Below are 25,020 nucleotides of genomic sequence, written 5' to 3'. Positions count from 1 at the left end.
TCACTCCCGGCTCTGTGCTCAGGGCTCGTTCCTGGCTCTGTGCTTGAGGCTGACTCCCAGCTGGGGTCACTCCCGGCTCTGTGCTCAGGGCTCACTCCTGGTTCTGTGCTCAGGGTCACTCCTGATTCTGTGCTCAGGTGTCACTCCCGGTGAGCCCAGGGGATTATAACGGGCCCCAGGGACTGAACCCGGCTGGGCAGAGTGTGCGCCAGGAAAGCGTCCTACCCACAGTCTATGCCACTGCCCAGAGCTCTCACCCCAGCTTCCCTTCAGGCCTCAGACCATGCTCGGACCCTGCCCAGACCAACCTCCAGATTCAAGGCCACGGCCCAGGCCGCGAGCCCAGGCGCCAGGACGTCCTTCTGGAACCCAGGCCACATGTCCAGACCTGAGGGCTGGCCTTGGGCCGCCTGGGCACCCGGCCCACCCACAGCCCTAGCCAGGCTCCCAGTCTCAGGCCTATCCTCTGGGTCACGCTGGACTCTAGGACACGCCCCAGCCTAGGTCACACTCCAGCCACACTCCAGGCCTCAGGACCCTCCTCCAGCCCCACGTCTTGGGGTCCGAGACCGCTCCCACCCCACTGGCCACACCTTCAGGCCACCCCCTGACCTCGCACGAAGACGTAGGTGCCCGCGGCGGTGGTGCCATCGATGCGCGCCCGGATGTACTTGTAGTAGCAGCGGTAGGCGCCTGTGTCATTGGCACGTGCCGCCCGCAGCACCAGCAGCTTGCAGTAGGGCTTGGCATCTGTCCCCGTGCAGTCCTGCACGGCCCCAGCATCCTCGGCCTCCTTCTCGCCTGGCGCCGGCACCTCCTGAGCCCCGGGCCAGGCCCACTCCAGGGGGTGCTGACCCCTGGAGGAGAGAGGCACAATTCGGGGGGCCACCCTTGGGGGGGTTCTCTGTCCACGCTTGGCTCACACTGGGAACAGCCTGATGCAACGCAGCCCCCATTCCCTGGAGGAAATCTGGGCTTTGGGTCTTAGTTGGGTCTGCAGAGAGGACGGGTGGGCTTGGGTGGTGGCAGAAGCATGGGGGTGCGTGATGAATTGGGGTTCCTGTGTCTGAATCCCTCCATAAACTTAGCCTCTCTGCTTGGTGTTTGGGCCCCCTCGGCCTGCCTGGAAGGAGTGGCCCCCCGCCTCCCACCCCCGTCCCTGGCAGGGACTCCGTACCTGCAGGAGATAGACAGGCTGTTCCCAGAGTCGATGACAAACGTTTCCTCTGTGATGTTCAGGGTCGGAGGGGTCATGGAATAGCTGCTGACCAGGCCTGGGGGGGTGCAGGGTTAGTGGGGGGCTGCCTCAGCAGGTTCTGTGGCCCCGTGACAGGGCAGGCCTGAGCCCACCACAGGCCTTGGTGGGCTGCGCTCAGGTCAGGGAGGAGGCTGCAGCCTCCGAGCAGGGGGAGGCCCGAGGGCATCTCCTGAGGGTTACCCCCTCTCTCCTGTTACAGACATGTGGAACCCTCCCCAACTCACCCAACACCAAAGACATCAGACCCCCCTGAAATGTTGCATGGGGCCGTGCCCCTCCCTGGCTCAGCGAAGGGGGGGGTCCCTCTCACGCCTCTGGCTCCATCTCCTTCTGTTCTCCCTCGTGTCCCTCTCACCCACTTCTGGCCCCCTCAAACCTCCAGATGTTCCCACGGGCTCACCATAAGGATCCCACTTTGCCACCTCCGCTGGGAATTTCCTCTGGCCCCCCAGACCCAGATGGCAACCCACCCAGCTGCCACCATGTCCTCATGGTGGGAGATAGAATAGACATTTCATACATGTATGTATGCATGCCTATGCACCTGTGTGTGCATATGCATGTGGGTACATGTGTATGTAGGCATGTGCTGATGTGCACACATGTGTACATGTATACATGCATGCGTCCACATGTAGATATGTACATATACCTCCAACTTGCACATGCATGCATACATGTGTGTGCACACATGTGGATGTGTAGGTATTTATATATTGTGTATATGTGTGTGCATGGGCATGTGTGTAGGTGTGCATGCATGTATATATTTATAAGTACACATATGCCCATGCAATATGTGTATAGATTGCATGCACACCTGTGCATTGCACAGTACATATGTGTACATACATGTACCCTTGCACATGGGTGCATATTTACACATGCATGTGTGTGCACACACTTGTACATACACGCCTGTGAGTGCACATGCACACTTGTGTGTGATTTTTTTTTTCCTTTTGGATCACTCCCGGCGATGCACAGGGGTTACTCCTGGCTCTGCACTCAGGAATTACTCCTGGCAGGGCTCAGGGGACCATATGGGATGCTGGGAATCAAACCCGGGTCGGCCACATGCAGGGCAAACGCCCTACTCTTATCCGCTGTGATATCGCTCTGGTCCTGTGTGTGATATATTGTGCATGTTTGCATGTGTGTGCATATATACATTTGTATGTGTATACGCATGTGTAGCCTTTTATGCAAGTGCTGGCTGGTGTCTTTTTCTGTCTTGTGGACTTGGCGGGGGGTCACATCTGGCTGTGCTCAGGGGCTACTCTTGGCTCTGTCTTGGGGGTGGTGGCTTCCAGGGGAGCTCAGGAGACTCAGCAGTTCCAGAGACCACTGGACTCCGAGCATCCTGCACACAGAGCCTGCGCTCCAGCCCTGAGAGCCTGCCTGGTCCTGTATGTGTCCCGAGTATGTCTGTGTGTGTGCACAAGCAGACACGTGGGGACCTCTCTGGGTGGGCACAGGCCCCAGAGCAGGGCTGGCCGTGGGTCTGTGGCAGATGCATCCTGCCAGGCACACCCTGAGACAACAGGAAGAGGAGAGAGCATGGCCAGAACCCAGAGCTGCGTCCTGTCCCCCTGGCCCTCGGACATAGCCTGTGGCTTCTTCTCTGGCATCAGGTGGCAGAAGCAACACCCCAGACTCTCCAGAACTGAAGCCATCCTGGGACGTAGTGCTGGGGGGCAATTGACCCCCCACTTGGACTTCACTTTAGCCTCAGTGACCAGTGAGCCCCCAGCCAGGGCCACCACCTGTCCTGGACCACAAACATCAGAGTTGACAGCCCGCTGGGCAGAGCAGAACCGCAGGAAGGGTGCTCGTCTTGCACATAACCTGCCATCCTGGAAAGTCCTCTGAGCCTTCCCAGGAGTTATCCCTGAGCACCAAGCCAGGAGGCAGCCTGAGCATTGCCTGGTGTTGGCCCCAGCCCCCGGCCTCCAAAACCCAAGCAAAAACCACAGCTCCCGACTCTCGTAGGCAATCAGTATGCACACAGGGAAACAATCCCCTCAGGACTAGCCGGGCCCCTCCAAATTCAGCCCCCTTCCACCTTGCTGCCCCTCAATGCACTTTCTCTGGGGCTGCTGACGAGGTCCATAGGGGTACCAGGCTTGCCCCCATTTTTGGGTGCTGAAGGGCTAGAACATATCTGGAGGGTATCTGGAAGCTATGTCTGGAAAGAGGAAATGGGTCTTGCAAACAGATGAAGTCTGAGCCACCCCAGAAGATGGTGATGGGGTGGCCTTGGGTTTGAACCCATGGGGGCATCAAAGAGCCTCATGAGGGGTCAGTTAGGGTCACATTGAGCCAGAGGACAGTTGTGGAAGCCAGCCCGTCTGCTCCCGCCCCAGCACCCCACAGGGAGTCCAGGGGTCCCCTTACCTGGGTGCATCCCCTAAGCTGTGGAGGCCCACAGCTGACCCTCCCCGCTATCAGGCTGTGACAGGTGTCAGCTCTGCTTTCTTGGTGGGGAGCAAGGAAAAACTGGGATGTCCCAGGCACCTCCTTTTGCTCTTGCCCTTCTTTCCAGCTTTAATGGGCGACTCTTCTCCTAGAGGCCTGCCACCATCCCCAAAGGCCAGGCTCGGTAAGGCAGGAGTTGTAAACCTTGGTCTCTCTGTATCTTGATGACATAAAAAGTTTTTCTTGCTTGGGGGCCACACCCAGGGATGCTCAGCTATCACTTTATGAGGTGGTTGGGGGACCCAACCGATGCCAGTGTTGGAGGGAGTGGATAGATATATGGATGGATAGTTGATGAATGGGTGGATGGGTGAGTGGGTGGATACATGCATGCATGCAAGCATGGGTGGATGGGTGGGTAGATGGATGGGCTTATAGATGGATGGTGGATGAATGGGTGAATGGTTGGATGAGTGGGTGGATAGATAGATGGGTAGATGTATGTATGTATGTGTGAATAGATGGATGATGGATGGATGGGGACATAGATAAGTGGGTATATCAGTGAGTGATGGATGGATGAGGAGGTATACGGAAGGATGAATGAATAATAGATTAGTATATGGATGACTGGACTATTTGGATGAATCAGTGATGGATGGATCATTGGTTATGTGGACGGAAGGATGGGTATATGGATGGATAAATGAATGGGTGGATGGACAGATGTATGTATGTACGGATAGGTAAGTATATATATGGGTGTGTGGGTGGATGGATAAATGGGCCCATGGATAGATGGATAATGCATGAGCTGATGAGTAGGTGGGCACATGGTTGGGTGACTGAGTACTGGTTGGGTAGCCAGATGAATGGGAGGATTGAGCCTGTAGCAGCTTCGTCCCTGGAGCCCACTTGACCATTCAACGCAGCACCCTGAGCACCCACTGTGCTGACCTGTTGGCGTTCTGGCAGCCCACTCACCCATCAGTGCATTATCCAGCTTTCCATCCATGCTTCATCTGCCGCCCCCTCGCCATCCCCGAGGCCTCCTGTTCTCACACCCACTCCCCTAGGGGGTGGCTGGCTGAGCTGGAGGTCACCCCGTCCTCCCACACCCTTCCTGCTGTCAGCAACACAGGACCTTCCAGGACCCCCGGCCCCGGGATGGCGCCTCCACCACACGTTCCGGCACCTGGGGCCTCGTGAGACCCTAAAGCTGTCATCAGTCTCATCCAAGTCACTTCCCCTCATTCTCTGCTGCCGGTGCTCCTGCTCTCCACCCCCCAGACTCTCATGACCTCAACATCCACAGAGTGACTCAGTGGCACCATGGCTTGGGTTCTCACCTGACATCCTCCCTCTTCTCTGCTATCCCTTGATTGTCCACTCCTGGGTCTAGCCTGGACTGGTCCTTCCTAGGAGATCCCTCGCCAAGTGCCCGCCTTCCTGACACCCCATATCACCTACTCTGAGTGCCCTTGTTCTCCCCTGCTTGGCATACTCAGGCCAGCACCCCTCACCTCTCCATCTCCTCTGGCCTCCCACCCCCAGCCCAAGTAGCTTAGCGTGACTCAAGTCATCATTAGTCTCTTTGCCTCCTCCTCAGTGACTCCATACTGCACCCCCACACTTCCCCGTCAGCAGATGCTACACTCTTGGGGTCATTCCAGGGCCCCCATCCCTGTGGTGCACAAGAACAACGAAATTGAATGGAGATTCCCCTCAATTTCCATACCCAACCCCCCCACCCCTGCTTGATGCCAAGAACCTCAGCATTCTCAGGGCCAAGTCCCCCCCTGGACCCCTGTCCACACACCCTAAGCCTAGCTTTTATTTCTTTGGATGGGGGCACACCCAACAATGCTCAGGGCTTACTCCTGCCTCTGTGGTGCCAGGGATTGAACATGGATCAGCCATGTGCAAGGCAACTGCTCTACCTGCTGTAGTACTGCTCCACCCGAAGATCTGACTTTTCTATCTAGATCCTTCCATTTTCTCCTTCCCCACTCCCACCCCAAGGCTCAGGGGTTACTCCTGGCTCTGCATTCAGAAATTACTCCTGGAAGTGCTTGGAGGACCCTGTGGGAAGCCAGGGATTGAACTGGACCAGCTGCAAGCAAGGGAAACACCTCCCTACTGTGCTATCGGCCTGGCTCCTCTCCTGATGCCCACGTTCCCCGTGGAATCGTCTCTGCTAAGCCCCACAAGCCCAACTCCTTAATCTGCTGCTTCTGTCCACAGGTGCTGGTGTACTTCCCCTTCACTGCTAAAGGCCCCACTATCCTCATCATTTTCCCACTGTGAAAAACAGACTCTTCTGGGTCTACAAAGCCCTTTTTCCCATGGGCGGGGTGATAGTACAGCAGGAAGGGTGTTTGCCTTGTACACAGCCACGCCAGATTCTATCCCTGACACTTAGCGTGATCCCCCAAGCCTTCCAGGAGTGATCCTTGAGCACAGAGCCAGGAGTAAGCCTTGAGCATTACTGGATGTGACCCACAAACAAACAAGCAAAAAAAACACTCTCCCCCCTGCCTCACCTGCCCACGCCCAGGTCCCTTCATCTCTGTTCCAGCCTCCACTGCCCCCTCTTGCCCACTCTCTATTTTTGTGTGTGTGGCTTTTTGGGCCACACCAAACAGTGCTCAGGGGGTCACTCAAGACTCTGCATTCAGAAATCACTTCTGGCAGTGCTCAGGGGAACATATAGGATGTTGGGGGATTGAACTTGAGTCGGCTGCGTTCAAGGCAGACACCCTACCCAACATACTATTGCTCTAGCCCTTCCTGATCGCCTTCTAGAACCTGGAACTTTTCAGCACTACTGTGTACTCACCCTGAATGCCTCTCATTTCCCTCACACACTGTGCCCCCCACTTCCTGCCCACAACCCCAGCATCTAAGAGCCAGCACTTACACTGGGTGCTGGGGCTTGCCCAAACGTCCACCCCCAGTGAGGTTCCTGTGTGCCCCTCTCTGAGTTTGCCCCTCCATGCATTGCTGAATGATTGTTTCAAACACCAAAGCTGGGGCCCTAGAGAGAGGGAGGGGGAGAGTGGGGAAGGGGCTTGCCTGGCACATGGGCCAATTTGGCTTCGATCTCTTGCACCCCAGAAGGTCCCCTGAGCCCCACCAGGAGGACCCCTGAGCACTGAGTTAGGAGTCAGCTCTGAGCACTGCTGGGTGTGGCCCCAAAGCCAAAAGAAAAGAAAAACAAAATCAAAGCTCATGAGAAAGGCCCAGTGGCCACTTCCCATGTGCTGGCAGGAAGCTCCAGACTCCCGCCTGTGCCCTAGTTCCAGTCTCACCCACTCTCCCAGACCCTTGTCCCCGCTCCCTGTGTTCACACTGTCCAGCCATCCTGGTTCCCAGTCATCGGCCCATGCCCTCTCGTGGGACCCTCTGGTATGTCTCTTCTCACCTCATTTCCTTTAGCTTCTCTTCACTGCCCGCAATGACTTGACTGTCTTTAGTTGTCAGCTGGTGGCACTAGGCAGAGTGAGCAATGGGTGAGAACGAACACAGTTCTCTGTCGACACCACCCCACGCTTGCCTAGCACCTGAACAGAGTTCAAGGCTCTTTTTTTTTCTCCTTTTGGGTCACACCCGGTGGTGCACAGGGAGTACTCCTGGCTCTGCACTCAGGAATTTTACCCCTGGCGATGCTTAGGGGACCACGTGGGATGCAGAGAATTGAACTCGGGTTGGCCCTGTGCAAGGCAAATGCCCTATCTGCTATGCTATCGCTCCAGCCCCTAGTTCAAGGCTCTTTAAACACTTCTTGGATAAATGAAAGAATGGTGGGAGGGAGGGATGGAACAATGGGTGGATGGATAGAAGGAAGGATGGTTCAAGGGAAGGACAAGTTAGAAGTCTGGACGGCACACAGGAGAAAAATGAACGAAAGATGAGTGATAGGAAGAGGGAGAAATGGGTCCAGGGAAAGAAGGATGGGGGAACAGAGGAATGGAAAGATAGGTGGGTAGATGGAGAGCAAAGAGTGGAGGAATGCACTCATGGATGAAAGGAAGGAGAAAGGGACTTGATGTAACAGGGAGGATGTATGTATGTATGTATGTATGTATGGATGGATGGGTGGATGGATGGGTAGAAAGATGGAAAGGTGAACTAACGGTGAGGGGGTGGATGAATACAGGATGAGTGGATGAATAAGAGGAAGAAGGGTGGCTAGATAAAGGATAGGTAAACATCTGGGTGGATGGAAGGATGAAAGGTAGAAAGATGGGTAAATAAGAGGAAGAGGTGGATAAAAAGCTGAAAGATGGTGGGTGTGGCACTGCTAGCAGGTCAACCTGGACCCGGGGAGAGAGTGCCTCAGCAGCCTGATTGTGTCTTCAGACTTCCTGATACCCCAAAATTGCTTCTGGCTGGACCCCAACAACTCAGGACTTGGTTTTCCAAGAAATTAAGCAGCCAAAAGTTAGGTATGCCCACAAACCACCTCCGATTCAGCTATACAAGTTTATTTATAGGCCTTGCTTCAGAGACCCATAAATAAATCTCGAAAGAGATCAAAAGCTGCAGTTAATCTCAGACCTGCGCAAGACTAAACAGACCAGGGTAAATCAGAGGGGGGCGGGTCAGCCTGGTGCCCACCCAAGCAGAGCCCCTGGCAGCCAATTGCTCCCACAATCCAAAACTACGGCCATGCCCCTGGCCAGACTCTACTATCTCAGGATGAACCTCACTGAGATATAATCTGCTGAAAATTCAGGTATGCAAGTTCTGTGACTGAAATCTCCAGGCTTTCTCAGGGTCGGGGTAGGCTACCTTCCCCACCTCCCTGTATTTTTGGAAGCCTTAACAATCACATCCACACCACAAGCTGCCACTCAGGTAAAAGAGCTACTCCAGCCTGACCTTCCCGATAAAAATACTGGATGCCCTGAACAAACACAATGACCTCTTAGTACCTGTATTGCAAACCGTAATGCACAAAAGGAGGGAGAGAAAGAAGAAAAGTGCCTGCCACAGAGGCAGGCTTGAGGGGGGGGGAGGTGCTGGGGGATGGTGGGAGGGAAACAGGGGACACTGGGGGTGGGAAATGTACACTGGTGGGGGGGGTTGTTTTATTGTATGATTGAAACCTAATCATGAACAGTCTATCTCACAGATATTCAATAAAAATTTTTTTAAGCTGAAGGATGGATGTGTGGTGGGTGGGTGGTAGGTGGTGGGAGTAGGTGGATGAATAGGAGAATGGATGGGTGGGTGAAAGGATGAGTGGATGGATGGGTGGCTGGGTGGGTGAATGGAAGGGTGGATGGATGGATGGAAGGGTGGACGGGTAAATGAATGAGTGGAAGGATGGATGGGTAGGTAGAAGGACAGATGGATGGATGGTGATGAATGGATGGATGGATGGATGGATGGAAAGGTGGATGAGTAAATGAATGGGTGGATGGATGGATGGGTGGTGAATGGGTGGATGGTTGGGTGGATGGGTGGATAGAGGGTGATGGGTGGATGCCGGCAAGCATGAATGGAAGATGGGAGAGCTGGCTGATGGTTAGATGAACCTTTGAGCCTTCCCTCAGCCGGAAGCCATGTCTCAAGACCCTATCTTTCCTTTGGAAGAGAGACTTAAGCTCCCCAGAACAAGCTCTCGATGCCCCGCGTATCCTGAGTCGCAGAGGCTGCTGCGCCCAGGGGCTCCGGGCGCCCCGCCCCCAGCCAGCCCAGGGGACGCATCCTTCCTGCCGGCTGTTGTCGTTCCCGCTGTCCTTCCCTTCCCGCAGCAGGAAGCTCAGCCATCCTGGCCTCTGCCGCGCTCCCCCTGCCTTCCTCTTCCTGGCCCAGGAACCGGCTCCTTCCTTCCCCTGGCCCGCGCCCCTGTCCCCAGCCTGCAGTCGGGCGGCCAGGGCAGGCGCCAGGCTGGGGTCAGGGGCCTGGGTGCTCTGTCCTTGTGCTGTCAGCAGTCTCCAGCCGCTTGGGCCGGCGTCAGAGCTGGCGGGGGAGCAGCACAGGGACTGACAGAGGCCCAGGGTGAGGGCTGGGCGGGGGCAGGGAGCCCTGGCCTGGGCTGCCCACAGCTGCCGCCTCTGACCCCCACTAGGGGCAGTCTAGGACTGGGAAGGGCCTGGAGGGCACCCCACGCAGAGCTGCATGAGGGGTAGGCTGGGGTGGGGGGCACCCATTGCGAGGTGGGGGTGGGGAGTGCGCTTTGTCTCTGCCAAGGCCCAGTCCTACCTGGTTCCTCTTCCACTGCGCACCCCCAGCCCCCGCCCCAGAAAAGTCCCCTCCCTGCCTCCTCCTGCCCCAATATCCTTCACTCTGGCCTCTGCCCTGTCTCTCAGTCCAAAGGGGGAGGCTGGGCCCAAAGGCATCTCCACGAGGGGAGCTGGGAGTCATGTGCACCCCAGTTTGGATTACCTTCCAGGCTGGCTTCACCCTGGGGGTCTCCAGACCCCAGAGCCACTGAGACCCACCTGCCTCCCTGTCCACTGAGGCTGCACCTTTGTCTTCTCTGCTCTGAGGTCTGGGTTCCAGCCCAGCAGAGCCCTGTAGGCTGCATCCTGGTCACCCTGGTGATGACCGTCCCAGCAGTGAGACTCCCCCAGCCCCCAGAGCAACTGTGCCCGAGAGCAGGCAGATGTCAGGAGCAGCTATGTCACAGCCTGGACCCAAGTCAAAGGGAACTGGGGAGCTGGCTGGGTGGGCACAGAATGAGGAATCCCCAAGCAAGGATGCTAGGACTCGGAAGGGGGAGTCGAGGAAGGCCTCCACCCTCCCCCTCCACGATGGGGGAGCCAGTTCTGTGTGTTTCCTGGCCTGAGCTGATGGGATAGGGACGGGGTCCCCAGAGAATGTGGGGAACTCCCCAAGTCAGAGTGCACCCTGGATGCCTCTGACCAGTCCCTTCTGCCTCCACAGACTCAGTATGCCAGGGCGCAAGGTCGGAGGGGGAAGACCTGGGATTAATCCCCAAAACTGCGTGGTGCTCCTGTCTGCATATGAGCATATGTGTACATATGTGTGTGCACATGTATACACGGCTGTGAGCGCACATGCATAGGACTCATGATGACATTCACACACATATGTGCACACCTATGTGTACTCATATACATATGACCATGAGTACATACATGTAATTGTGCACACACCTGTCTCCTACAAACAAGCACACACATGTACATGCCTGTAGGCCACATACATGCCTCCTGCCCCAACATCCTCCACATATAGGCCTGCAATTCTGTATACAAGTACATGTGTGTACACATCTGTGAATATACATACACAGTGCATATGCACACATGTCTGTGTATAAATGTTTGCACATCTATGGGTATACACGTGTACACGTGTGCACACATACCTGGATTCCTGTATACCAGCACGCACGTGTGTGCGTGTCTCTGGGTGCACACTGTACAAGTGTGCAGACATGCCTGCATTCCCATACACACATGAACATGTGCGTGCAGGTCTGTGGTGCACGAACACACCGTGTTGCTTCATACAGATACTCCTCTCGGGTGGAAGCCAAGGGAATGCCGAGGGCGCGGCTTGGTGCTGGGGGAGCAGGAGAGCTTGCTCTGAGCTACCTGAAAGCTGAATCCTGGGCCCCCCAGATCACAGCATGCCCTGCACCCTAGTCCCAGCTTCTCCCGCTGGAATCCACCATGCCCCATGGTGGCACAACACTGGGTGTGTGTGTCTGGGGGCCACACCTGGCAGTGCCCAGGGTTGCTCCTGGCTCTGCATTCAGGAATCTCGTCGGGTCCTCTCAGGGGATCCTACGGGATACTGGAATTGAATCTGGGTTGCCTGCGTGCAAGGCAAGCGCCCTCCCCACTGTACCATTGTTCTGGCCCCTGGATGTGATGGGATCTCAACAATCGGGGCCATGGAGAAAGGTTTCTGCAGGTACAATAGCCAGCAGGAGACTCAGCCCCCCCCCCCCCCCCCCGCAACACACACACACGCATCTCAATCCCAGGGGCTTCTGGCAGTGCTCTGCTCTGGAGAGAAGGTGAAGAGCTGGGGAAGGCTGGCCTAGGGGATTTCTCTGCTGGGGTGTGCCGGGAGAGAGGAGAAGCACAAAGTGGCCGGGGAGGATCTGGCTCTGTGGTACAGACACGGGACTCAGGACCCAGCAGGAAGAATCTTGCCATGACCAAGGATGGGGAGCAACAGGGTTTGAACGGTTCCTGGGAGCCCCGCTAAGCATGATCTCAGCACAAAGCCAGGGTCAGCCCTGGGCATGTCTCCCCACACCAAAATAGGGGCCGGAGCAATAGCAGAGCGGGGAGGGCATCTGCCCAGCACGTACCAACTTGGGTTCGGCCCCTGGCACCCCATATAGTTCCCTGAGCATCGCCAGGAGTGATTCCTGAGTGCAGAGCCTGAGCATTGCTGGGTGTGACCCAAAAGGCAGGAGAAAAAAAAAGATGTGTTGCTGTGGGAATTAGGAGACTGAGGCATATCAGGGGACACACAGATGTGAGGTAGAACCAGACGGAGGGAGCGAGTGGGCCCTGAGGCACTGGAGAGGGGGAGCGCCCTGACTCCCAGGGCAGGGGGTGCTGCCAGCTGTGCCCAGGGGCTCAGGGGCTGCGTGTGTCCCAGTGGCAGGACGGGTGGTTTTATCAGCCGGCCCAGCTGGCTCAGAGGTGACCCCCCAGCACGGCTAAATCTGGGCCGTGGGCTCGGGCCACAGGAAGAGGGAAACGCAGGCAGGATGTCCTCTCCTGGGGCAGCCAGGCCTTTCTCATGAACCCCTGCTGACCTCGCCAGCCACGTGGCGGGGCTCCCCCACTCGCCACCCTGGCCAGGGCCACCACCCTGGGCCACTCGTGTCCTAGCCTGGCCTGGAGGGGCCGGGGGAATGGGAGGGGGGCAGGCGGGGGCATGAATGCAAACCTCTCAGCCTCAGCTTCCCGCCTGAGCGTGCTTGGGGGCACCTCCACCCCTCCTGGGCCTCACTGAATGCCCACAAACCTTCCTGCTCCCACACTTGTCCGGAAAAGCCAGATCCCAGAGGAAGCCGGTGTCTGAGGCCTCGAAATGCAAGAACCCCCGACCCAGCCGGCACACTGCTCTGAGCCACCCACACCATGCCACACCACACCGTGTCATACCATGCACTACCACACTGTACCACAGGCCACACGCCATGCCAGGCGGTGCCCTGCCACACAACAGAGCTGAGGGAGGTACCAAGCCCAAGGTGTTCGCTGATTCCCCTTCTGTCCACACTCGCTTCTCTGAAGCCTGGGGGACACACAGGTCACATGCCCCTGGAGAGAAATCTGCCTGCCAACAACCCCCCCCCAGGAGAGAGCCCCCAGAGAGCAGGAAACGGAAGGCACGCAGCTCCTCTCATGGCTAGGACCCTTTCATGTGCCTGGATCCGTGGACCCCTGGACCTCTGGCTGCACCCCACGTGTTCGCACTCTGCTCTGGTCACAGCCCCTACACAGGAGTCCCAGAAAACCCCCTAGGGGCCCCCACTTGGAGGACCTGCTCCTCCTCCTGAGAGCCCTCCCTCCTCTCTCCAGCCCTGCTCTGGCTGCTTGGGGGTGCACCTGCTGCCTCCTGCTGCAGTCCAGCAAAGAGTCTTGCCTGCACCCTCCTCTGCCTCCATCTGCGCCCTCATTCCAGGGAGAGACACCAGAGGGTCCCCAGCTCAGAGCACCCCTTCCCAGGTGAGCCGCCTCTCACTCTTGCCTCCATGCCCTCTCCGCTGCAGGACCTCTGGGGCAGTTCTTGGCCCTCCTGGCATTCCCTTCCATGGGGCTCGCAGAGGGCACTATCCTCCCCCCAAAGGAGTGACCCCTTCTTCCGTGCACCCCCAGTTCCTCTAGCTGAAGCGCGCGTGTGCTCAGCCCCGGGCGTCGGAATAGCCTCTGGATTCAGTGCGGGGCGCGCCGGGGAGTCCCGCCTGTCCCCCACGGGTCTCCTGCCTCCAGGCTTGCAGGAAGGTCCTGCCTGCCGGGAGTCCCGGGTCGGGCGTAAGCCCTCGGAGTTCGCGGACTCGCGGGGACCAGGCCCGGGGGGGAGACTGAGTGGAGAGCGGGGGGCGCCCCAGGACTCCCTCAGCAACTTGGGGGAGGGAAAACCAAGGAAGAGAGGGACCCGGGGAGACGAGCCCCGACGGTCGTGTCAGAGCACAATCAGGGGTCCCGGCGGCGCGGTCTCCCCGCGCTGCGTCCCGCGGGACCTGCCGGCTCCGCGGGCTCCCCAGCCCCGCCCGTCGGAGAAGTCCCACCACTCCCCGGGAGCGCGACCAGCCCGCGGGGGCCCGGGGGTCGGGGGCCGGGCTGGAAGCGAGCTCGCCCCGCTCACCTGGGAGGACTTGGAGGCAGAGCCACAGGCGCAAGCACAGCGCGGCGCCCCGCTGCATCTCCGGCCGCTGCGCGCGGGGGGACCTGCGGGTCCGCGGCTGGTGCAGGGAGTGAGGGCGCGCGAGCGGGCGGGGCCGGGCGGGGCTGCGGGGGCGGGGCCAAGTCGGCGGGGCGGGGCTCCGCTGGGGCTCCGCTGTGGAGGGGCGTGGCCAACCCGGTGGGGGCTTGGCCACACTAGAGATCCGCTCCGTGGAGGGGCGTGGCCAAACCAGTGGGGGCGTGGCCACACTGAAGGTGGCTCCATGGGGGCGTGGCCAAACCGCTGGGGCGTGGCTAACCCTGTGGGGGCTGGCCACACTAAAGATCCGCTCTGCGGAGGGGCGTGACTAAACCGGTGGGGCGGGGCCACAGTAGCTGTCCGCTTCATGGAGGGGCGGGGCCAAACCGTCGGGGGCATGGTCACACTGGAGGTCTGCTCCATAGAGGGGCGTGGCCAAATTTCTGGGGCGTGGCCACACTGGAGGTTCGCTCCGTGGAGGGGCGGGGCCAAACAGGAGGGGGCGTGGCCATGCAGGAGGTCCGCTCTGGCGGAGGGGCGCGGCCGCACTGGCGGGAGCAGGGCCTATTTCACCGCGGGTGGGGCGGGGTCGCTGCAGCCTGGACAATGTGGGCGGGGCCCCGTCCCTCACCTCGTCCCTCCCGGCTCGGTCTGGGCCGCAGCCCGAGATAAGACGGGGCGCGCTTGGCACCGACTGGCGGTGCCAGCGTCTTCTCGAGTCCTCTCCGGGCTGGGTGGGTGGGTGGGGGATGTCCTCGGTCGTTCGTCGAGAAGGTGGGACCCTCTGCTTTTCCTGCCTCCTACCCCGGCGTTTCTTAAAGGAACCAGGAGCTCCCCCCACCTTCTGTGAATTCAGCTGCAAGTTTCGTGTGGAGAATCTGGAGCCCCGGGCCGGACAGACGCGCCCACCCCCACCCCCCACCCGCAGCCGCGCCCCCCGCACCTGCCCCCGACAGTCCTAACCCAGCTCGTTCGTATGTCCTTAAGCAGTCGGGTGACAGCGGACTCGCTGACTTCGCAGCCGGCGCGGATTTCCTCCGCTTCCCGGGGCCAGCTCCAGCTTCCCGACTCCAAACGACCCGCTGGGGGCGACCCCGCCCGCCCGTCCCCGCCCCAGTCTCCACGAAGCCCCCGTCCTCTCCGCAAAGCCCTCCATCCCCGCCCGCCTCGGTCTTCGCAAAGCCCCCCATCCTCTCCGCAAAGCCCCCCCCGTCTTCTCCGCAAAGTCTCCCATCCTCTCCACAAAGCCCCCCATCCTCTCAGTAAAGCCCCCCTCTCTGCAAAGCCCCCCCATCCTCTCCACAAAGCCCCCTATCCCCGCCCCCCTCCGTTCTCTCTGAAAAGCCCCCAGTCCTCCCAGAACCGGGGTCTGAGCACACGCGACCCTCCAGGACAGGAACCGGCGGACTCCCAAAGCCGCGTCTAGACGCAGAGGCTGAAATAGTCAAACTAAAGAAATCGAATAAATAAAAACAGAGTTCCCTGCCCCTCAAACTTCCACTCTCTCCTAATGTTTAAATTTGAAAAAAAAATTAGAAAGGAGGAGGAGGAGCTGGATCACAAACGAAATGAGCTCAAACCGATGTATGAGAAACAAGTCTTAAGACCGACCGCACTCTCCGCCTTACGCCCCCTCCCCATCAAGGAATTTAGGAAAACAGCAACTTTCCAGGTTCCACCACAAACCCCCTCCCATCCGGTTCCCAAATCCTGCTTTGTTATTGTCTTCCTTTATCCTCTCACTAACTAGTTGTTTTGCTTGTTTTGTGTTGTTGTTGCTTTAAATCTCATTGAAAATTGGGGGTGGGGGGGTGGACTCAGGACCACCTATGCTCAGGGTTTACTCCTGGCTCTGCTCAGGGGGGCGAGGGCTGGGGGGGGGCGAGGGCTCGGGGACCCTAGGTGATGCCTTAAAACCCCAGTGCTTTCTCTTCAGTTCCTTCTTGTTTAAATTGTATTTTAAGATTTTTTGTTTTTGGGGTCACACCCGGCAATGCACAGGGGTTATTCCTGGCTCTGTACTCAGGAATTACTCCTGGCGGTGCTCAGGGGACTATATGGGATGCTGGGAATCGAACCTGGGTCGGCCGTGTGCAAGGCAAACACCCTACCTGCTGTGCTAATCATTCCAGCCCCAATATTTTAAATTTAAATTTAATTTTTTTCCCCAACTGACATCGTTGACTCACATCATAATGGGATTTCAGGGGCTAGCGTCACCCCCTGGCTGTGCTTACTTAACACCTCTCCGCCTCTCTACACTCAGGGCCCTTCCATCCCTGAGTTGCTCCCTCCCACCCCATACCCCTTCTCAGGAGCACCAAAGGGAAATTTGCCTTCCAAATCTGGGCATTAACTTCAAAGCTTCTGCCCAGCTGACTTGCTGCAGTGATTCATTCCCCTTGCCTTGAGCCTGACCCTATCCTGGTTGTTTTCTCTACGAAATCCCTCAAGAGTCATTCGTTTTGGGCAGGAGCGATAGTACAATGGGGAGTGCACTTGCCTGGCACAAGTCTTGCCTGGGTTTGATCCTGGCACTGGGGCACTGCCAGGCTTAGGGCTCAGGGGTAAGCCTTGAGCACACTGATGTCGCCCAAAAACAAACAAACAAATCATTTTTATTGGAAGCAAAGACGAACAAAAAAAATCAAATCATTCAGTTTGCTCCAAAGGGCACAATTCTATCTTGAGTTTTTTGTTTAGTAGCAGGGTAGTTGGCATTCCTTTGCCTAGAGGGTCCAACAGCTTCAGGACTCACTCACCACGCTTGGCTTTTTAATTTAGTTTAAGTTTTTGATTATGGGGCCATACCTGGCAATGCTCAGGGCTGACTGCAGGTTCTGCACTCAGGGATCACTCTCTGCAGTGCTCCAGGAAAGCCAGGAATCGAACTCCTGTGGGCATCGTGCAAGGCAGATGTCCTTCCCACTGGACCTTGGCTCCAGCCCCCACTGCTGTGCTTGGGTATTGAGGTGTGTGCCAAGTCTTGGCTTTAGTGAATTCAACGTGCAAACGCTCCTTCTCAGCTAGTGTTCTCATGCCCTCTGGATAAATGCCCAGGAGGGGTGTTGCTGGATTGTAAGGAATTTCCAGATGGACCTTTTTTTTTTTTTTGCAGGGTTGGGGGACACACCCAGTGCTCAGGGCTCTGCACTCCTGGATGTCTCCAGGCAGTAGCTAGGGATGTAGTGGGGATCAGACTCAGATGATTGGGGTGGGGGGACCCTCCTTTCTATCAGCCCTGGGTTTTAAAGTGAATATTTGCAGCCAGACAGCATACTTACTCCATGTGTCAAAAATGTTATGTATCATAAATGCATATTATAAACTTACACATGTCTATTTTAATAAATATAAACATATATTTACAATTATATAAATATATAATGATAATTATGTATATACAAGCATATATATTCTATGTAATATATAATATACATGTACATATACAACATTAAGTTATTTCTTTTTTCCCCTACTTTACTTAAACACAATGGTTTACATTAAGACTTTGTCTGAAATTCAAATGGCCAAAAGGCACATTAAAAATGTTCTTACATCACTAATGATCAGGGAGATGTAAATCAAAACAACAATAAGATATTGGGGCTGGAGAGATAGCATAGTGGGTAGGGCGTTTGCCTGTCATGCGGCTGACTTGGGTTCAATTCCCAGCATCCCATATGGTACCCTGAGCACCACCAGAAGTAATTCCTGCATATATATATATATATATTCATTCATTCATTCATCATCCTGTTATTCGTCGATTGCCTCGAGCAGGCCCCAATAACGTCTCTTTCATCCTAGCCCTGAGATTATATTCAAGGCTCTTTAGGAGAATGAGACCCATCATTGTTACTGGTATTTGGCATATTGGGTACGCCAAGGGGAGTTTGCCAGACTCTGCCCTGTGGGCAGGCTACATTCGATAGCCTGCAAGTTTGTCCAAAGTAGGAATGAGATAATAAGATGTCATAAAAAGATGTCCTGATAAGATGTCGCGTGGCCGCAAATGCGGCCGCGCGGTTCCAGGGGCTGGATTTTATAGTCTCTGAGTCTTGGCCGTTGATGGGATTACACAGCGCCAGGGGGCCAGGTGGTGGGTGTGGGTATATATATAAATATATATATATAAAATATATATATTTTAATGAATCACTGTGAGGTACATTTAAAGACATACAAACTTTCATGCTAATGTTTTAGTTATACAATTATCGAGTACCCATCCCTCCATCAGTGCCCATTCTCCACCATCAATGATCCTAGTATTCCTCGAACCCCCCCCCACCACTCTGCCTCTGTGGCAGGGCATTCCCTTTTGTTCTCTCTCTCCTTATGGGCATTGTGGTTTGCAATGGAGATATTGACTGGCCATCATTCGGTCTATAGTCTACTTTCAGCCCGCATCTCCCATCTCGAGCGGGCCCTCCAAGCACCCCAAACTTGGTGGTCAAGAATGGGAAAGCTATTGACGTCACCTGAAGTCAGTATGGTTCACTTGTTGGTGGTGTGGGCTGGTCATTAGTCCTTTTGCAGATCAGAACTTTGGAGAGCCCAGCAAGCTACTGAGAGTATCTCGCCAGCACGGCAAAGCCTGGCAAGCTACCCATGATGTATTCAATATGCCAAACACAGTAACAAGTCTCACAATGGTGACGTTACTGGGCCCGCTCGAGCAAATCGATGAACAATGGGAGGACAGTGACAGTGATGGTTTATATTTATATACATATATTTATATTTATAGATTTATATTTGTATACATATGCATTTATAAATATATTTATTATAAATTGATTCCTAATTTTATAATAATCCATTTACATTTATATTGATATACACATCCATTAAATAATAATAGATTCATCTGTGAAATAATAGATTATAATTTTCATAAATTAATATTTATTATTTGAAAATAGTTAACATATAAATATAAATAAATTTATGAACTATATTTTGTAATTATTAATTTTATTTGGTCCTACATATTTTATATTTATTTATGATGATTTTAGGTCGTATCATAAATTTCATGTTATTATGGGGCCAAAGAGATAGTATGAAGGGTAAGGCACTTGTTTTGCACGGGGCCAGCCGGAGTTCAATCCCGGGCATCCCATATGGTCCCTGAGCATCACCAGGAATGATTCCTGAGTGCAGAGGCAGGAGTCAGCCCTGAGCATCACCAGGTTTGCCCCCCCATTCATGTTACTTAATATTTATAGATTTAAATGCATATAGGTACCTTTAAATTTAATATACATTTTCACTACATATATATCACAATACATTTGTATATTTACATTTACGTAGAGCGAAAGAATACTGGGTAGGGCACTTGCGCAAGCGGTCAACCAGGGTTCGATCCCATACGGTACCCCAGCACCGCCAGGAGTGATTCCTGAGCGCAGAGGCAGGAGTCAGCCCTGAGCATCCCCGGGTGTGACCCAAAATAAGAACAAGAAATGCAGCCAACCCTGAAGTGTGTAGACTCATTGCACGTTTTCACCCACGTCACTGATGCTCGACTGCCGGGGAAAAAAAGCTTCAAGAGGGGGGTGAACCTCTGCATAAACACGGGGGAAATATCTAAACCGGATGGGGTGAAAATTAGATCAATGGGGAGGGAAAAAAGAACATTAAAATGAAAACACGAAACAAAACAGAAAACCCTTGAGGAAACATCCGAGCACCTGGACCTGGGGTGCGAGCCAGGCCCAGGGTGGTGCTGGGGCGCCGCCTGGTGGCCACTGTCGGATGACACCTTGGCCCATTACATCACTAGGCACAGTGACTGGGGACTATTCCAGAACATCATTCAAAGCCAAGACGGGTCCAGCTGCCCAGATGGCCTCTGCACGGGTCCAGAGCCCGGACATCGCGCCTTTGGGCTTTTGGGAGTGTCTGGGGGTAGCCTCAGAGTGAGCCAGGTCACTACCTGTCCCTCTCCATGAAATCACAGAAGAATCCATCCAGCATGTTTACCAGAATCCCTGGTGGTGTCCGTTTCAGTTTCCTTGGTGGAAATGTTTCCAGGGCAGGGGACAGTGCCTTTTTTTTTTAATGGTTATTTTTTACATTGAATCACCAGAGATACAGTTACAAAACTTTAATGTTTGAGTTTCAGTCATATAATGATCGAACACCGTTCCCTCCACCAGGGCACATTCTCCACCACCAATGTCCCCAGTACACCCCCGCTTTCCAGCCCTCCCCCTGTCTCTATGGCAGACAGTTTTCCCCATACTCTCTCTCTATTTGGGGGCATTATGGTTTCCAATACAGATACTGAGAAGCCATCATGTTTGGTCATTTATCTACTTCCAGCACACATCTCCCATCCCGAGCGATCCCTCCAACCATCACTGACTTAGTGATCCCTTCTCTATCCCAGCTGCCTTCTCCCCCAGCTCATGAGGCAGGCAGGCTTCCAATTACAGAGAATCTTCCTGGCCCTTGTGTCTATTGTCCTTGAGTTTCAGTCTCATATTACGTTATTTTATATTCCACGAATGAGTGCAGTCCTTCTATGTCTGTCCCTCTCTTTCTGACTCAATTTCACTTAGCATGATACTCTCCATCACTATCCACTTATAAGCAAAGTTCATGACTTCATCTTTCCTAACAGCTACATAGTATTCCATTGTGTAGATGTACCAAAGTTTCTTTTTTTAACCAGTCATCTGTTCTCAGGCACTCCGGTTGTTTCCAGATTTTGGCTGTTGTGAACAGTGCTGCAATGAACATACAGGTGCAGATGTCATTTCTCCTGTGCTTTTCTGCACCCTCGGAATATATTCCTAGGAGGGCTATTGATGGGTCATATGGAGGCGACAATGTCCTAAAGGGGTGTGTGAGCATGGGAGATATGCAAACAGCTCCTCCTACCAGGCTAGGCCTGAACGGGACAGTCATTCAGCAGCTCCTGGGCTTCTGTTCACTTTTTCAGTCCACGGGACACAGATCTGGGTTCCAGGAGCTAGTGCGCCTGGCAGAAAAACGCACAGAGCATTAAAACGGTTTCCCGAAGCTCACAGTTCCTACAGGCAGAACTTGAGTGGTCACGCAGGGGAAAAGGGGCTCAGCATGGCCTGCAGGGGAGGAAATTAGAAACCAGATTTACTTGTGGTGGGATGCCTGGGGCCACAGCCTGGCCCTGAAGCCCTGAAGCCTCACACATTCCATCTCTCCTGGCAGTTCCAATGCTCGGGTGACAACATGGGGTGCCAGAGATCAAATCCAGTCTCCTGCATGCAAGGCAAGCAACTGCTGTACTGCCGTTCCAGCACCAATGTATAATGTATTTGAAGTACCACAAATTCATTCATTATATGTTTATGTTTGTGTTTATAAGATTTTAATTATCATTAAAATAGTTACAAATTAATACTTGTATTTGTTCACTGCATTAACATTTATTTTGACATATTATCTACTTTATAATATTTATTTTAGATAATAGTGTTGGAGCGATAGCACAGCGGTAGGGCATTTGCCTTGCGCGCAGCCAGCCCGGTCGAGCTGGGTTCGATTCCTCCGCCCCTCTTGGAGAGCCCGGCAAGCTACCGAGAGTATCTCGCCCACACGGTAGAGCCTGGCAAGCTACCCGTGACGTATTCAATATGCCAAACACAGTAACAACAAGTCTCAAAAAAAATGGAGACGTTACTGGGCCCGCTCGAGCAAATCAATGAACAATGGGAGGACAGTGGTCTATTTTAGATAATATTTATTTTAGATAATATGCGTTTAAGTACTGTACTTAATATGCGTTTATGTTATTTTATATTTATTTGCTCATTATGCACCAGGCTGTTTTCACTCAGGGCACCCCAGAGTGGGGCGGGTGAGAGCCCTCCCCGCCCCAGGGGACCCAGCCCTGGCAGCCAACCTACACAACCCAACTGCCACCACACTCCAGACCACTTTCTGGACCATCATAAGACATTTCCTACCCATTTTCCATAATTACCACACCATATTTGATGAAGTTCAGACATTAGGCAACAAATCATAGCTACCAAGAGTATCCCACCCTCACAGGCAGAGCCTGGCAAGCTCCCCGTGGTGTATTCGATATGCCAAAAACAGTAACGATAACAGGTCTCATTCTCCTTACCCTGAAAGAGCCTCCAATCATTGGGAAAGACGAGTAAGGAGAGGCTGCTAAAATCTCAGAGCTGGGAGGAATAGAGACGTTACTGGCGCCCGCTCGAGTAAATCGACGAACAACGGGATGTCAATGATACAGTGATAGAGTGATTTGCTTATTTTAATATATCTAAATGTTTATATTTATTAAAGAAAAGCTCAACCCGCTCCCCTCCAACGGGCCCCGGCGAGGACAGCCAGGCGCGGGGGCAGGAGACTGCACTGTTCTCTTCCGGGAGCTGGTTTTTATAGTCTCTGAGTCTTGGCCACTGATGGGATTACACGGCGTCAGGGCGCCAGTTGGTGGGTGTGACCCCCGCCTACTGGAATTTGGAGGATCTGGGTGGGGGATGCTCGGCCCCAATCCGAGTAGGCTTGGAGATCTCGGCCTCAGAACCCGTGTGGCTTTGTCCCTCTGCCAGTACCTTCATGTGTGCGGAGAGTGGTCTCAGCATGGTGATGGCTGATCCTGGAGGTTTTCGGCTGCCGGAGCCCTGGTCCCCCTGGCGCCGTGTAATCCCATCAGCGGCCAAGACTCAGAGACTATAAAAACCAGCTCCCAGAAGAGAACAGTGCAGTCTCCTGCCCCCGCGCCTGGCTGCCCTCACCGGGGCCCCTTGGAGGGGAGCGGGTTGAGCTTTCCTCCCTGCCCTGACCAGGGCTCCGGCAGCCGAAGACCTCCAGAACCAGCCACCACCATGCTGAGACCACTCTCTGCACACATGAAGGTACTGGCAGAGGGACAAAGTCACGCGGGTTCCGGGGCCGAGATCTCCAAACCTACTCGGATTGGGGCTGAGCATCCCCCACCCAGATCCTCCAAATTCCAGTAGGTGGGGGTCACACCCACCAACTGGCCCCCTGGCGCCGTGTAATCCCATCAGCGGCCAAGACTCAGAGACTATAAAAACCAGCTCCCGGAACCTTATTATAACATCTTATTATCTCATTCCTACTTTGGACAAACTGGCAGGCTACCGAATGTAGCCTGCCCACCCGGCAGAGTCTGGCAAACTCCCCGTGGCGTACCCAATATGCCAAATACCAGTAACAATGATGGGGCTCATTCTCCTAAAGAGCCTTGAATATAATCTCAGGGCTAGGATGAAGGAGACGTTACTGGGGCCTGCTCGAGGCAATCGACGAATAACAGGATGATTTGTGATTTGTGATATTTATTACTGATATGTTATTATGTTTCTATTATTACACATTTACATTTATTCAGTATCTACCTATTGATTTTATATAATCATAGCTTCCAAAGAGAGCTTGGAACCAACCTGTGAGGACTCATTGTTTGATTTTGTGCCAGATATTGTGGTTTTCAGTGTTGACTTTTGGTTTTGTGCTCAGGGATTGCCCTTGGCAGAGCTGTATGTGGCCATATGTGGCAAAGCAAAGCCCTACCTGTTATACTAACTCTCAGGCTTTACGACTTTACTTCTTTACCAAGATATGTTTGTTTACTTATTTTTTGTTCCACTTCCCACTCTGCTCAGGCTGGAGGGACCCAATGGCATACCGCCTTAGATCAAACCTGGGTTGGCTGAGTGCAAGGCAAAAACCCTACCCACTTGTCTCCTGCCCTTGACCACTTATAGTGTGGAGCTTCCTGGCCAGGAAAGCCAAACCGAGGTCAGAGACAGCATCTTCCCCTCAGTTCGGATGGAGCAAGCAGGTGTTTTCCCCAAAGACAAACGCCCAGCTCATTCTTGACCCCACAACTGAGCAGGGCTGAGACCTGAAGGAAGTCAAGAACAGACTCCTCTGAAGAGCTTCCAAAAACAATCATGTTCATACAACTAAGAGTCGGGAATGTCTGAGCCTAAGGGAGGCTCAGAAATGTCAGAAGTGACGGTGAAGAATTATCTCAGGGGGTGGTGCTGATAGGTTTGTCCAAGATGTAAACCCCACAAGAAGGTGATTCAGGAAATGGAGAGAGCCCAGGGAGGATGCAGTGAGCAGAGCCTGCTCAGGACCCAAATAAGCCACAAACATCGACTCTTAGACTTAGCCCTGTCTCTGAGCCCAGACTTAATTGGATCACTCTGTGCTACATCAGCCCGGGGCACTGTGAAAACAACAGGTCTTCGCATCTGGCAGGGAGATGGTCCCAGGGGCCAACAGGACAGCAGAGGACCCAGGATCAGCATCCACAAAGACCTGTCTGCAGGTCCCCAAGCAGGGGAGAAGTGGGTGTCACTGAAAGAGCCTTTAAACAAACAAGAACCAATAAGAAGTCATGGGGGAGAAAGAACGCAAATAGGACCAACCCTGAGTTGCTACAGGGCATTACTGTAAGTGTTCTAGGATCTGGAAATTAGCAGATGTGGAAAGAAAATCCCAGGAATATTTGACCCTTGTACGGGGAAAACTGGCATGAGCAGCTTCCAGTGAATGGGACCCGGTGTACTCAAACAAAGGCTTCAAAGCAACCACTGAGAATATCTTCCAAGAAGGAACATAAACCACACTGCAAGTTCCAGAGTGTGAATGGCCCCTTCTCTTGGGAGGGAGAACGGGAAGCAGCAATAATTAAAGTGGATCCAAAGGGGTTTAAGAGACACAGAGCTCAGGTACTTGCCTTGAACATGGCTGACCTAGGTTTAATCCCCATAGGACCCCCCCCCCCAGGAACATAAAGAGTAATTTCTTTTTTGGGTCACACCCGGTGATGCACAGGGGTTACTCCTGGCTTTGCACTCAGGAATTACTCCCGGCGGTGCTCAGGGGATCATATGGGATGCTGGGAATCAAACCCGGGTCGGCCACGTGCAAGGCAAACGCTCTACCCCCTATGCTATCTC

General features: G+C 54.2%; 1 protein-coding gene across 1 annotated transcript in view; it reads right to left on the bottom strand.

The window, feature by feature from the left end:
* The window catches only part of FLT4 (fms related receptor tyrosine kinase 4), a 34,095-nt gene extending 20,008 nt beyond the window's left edge, over window positions 1-14,087 (bottom strand). Inside the window, exons 1-3 of the mRNA XM_056115567.1 lie at window positions 13,994-14,087; window positions 1,178-1,274; window positions 613-857 (exon numbers count right to left, since the gene is read on the bottom strand). Coding sequence (XP_055971542.1) covers window positions 613-857; window positions 1,178-1,274; window positions 13,994-14,051 — 400 coding nt within the window. The 5' untranslated portion in view covers window positions 14,052-14,087. The remainder of the gene's footprint in view (window positions 1-612; window positions 858-1,177; window positions 1,275-13,993) is intronic.
* Window positions 14,088-25,020: the final 10,933 nt, after the last annotated feature.

The sequence above is a fragment of the Sorex fumeus genome, unplaced genomic scaffold (assembly GCF_029834395.1).
Source record: "Sorex fumeus unplaced genomic scaffold, SorFum_2.1 ptg000029l, whole genome shotgun sequence".
Lineage (NCBI taxonomy): Eukaryota > Metazoa > Chordata > Mammalia > Eulipotyphla > Soricidae > Sorex > Sorex fumeus.
This window is presented reverse-complemented; position numbering and strand designations above follow the sequence as displayed.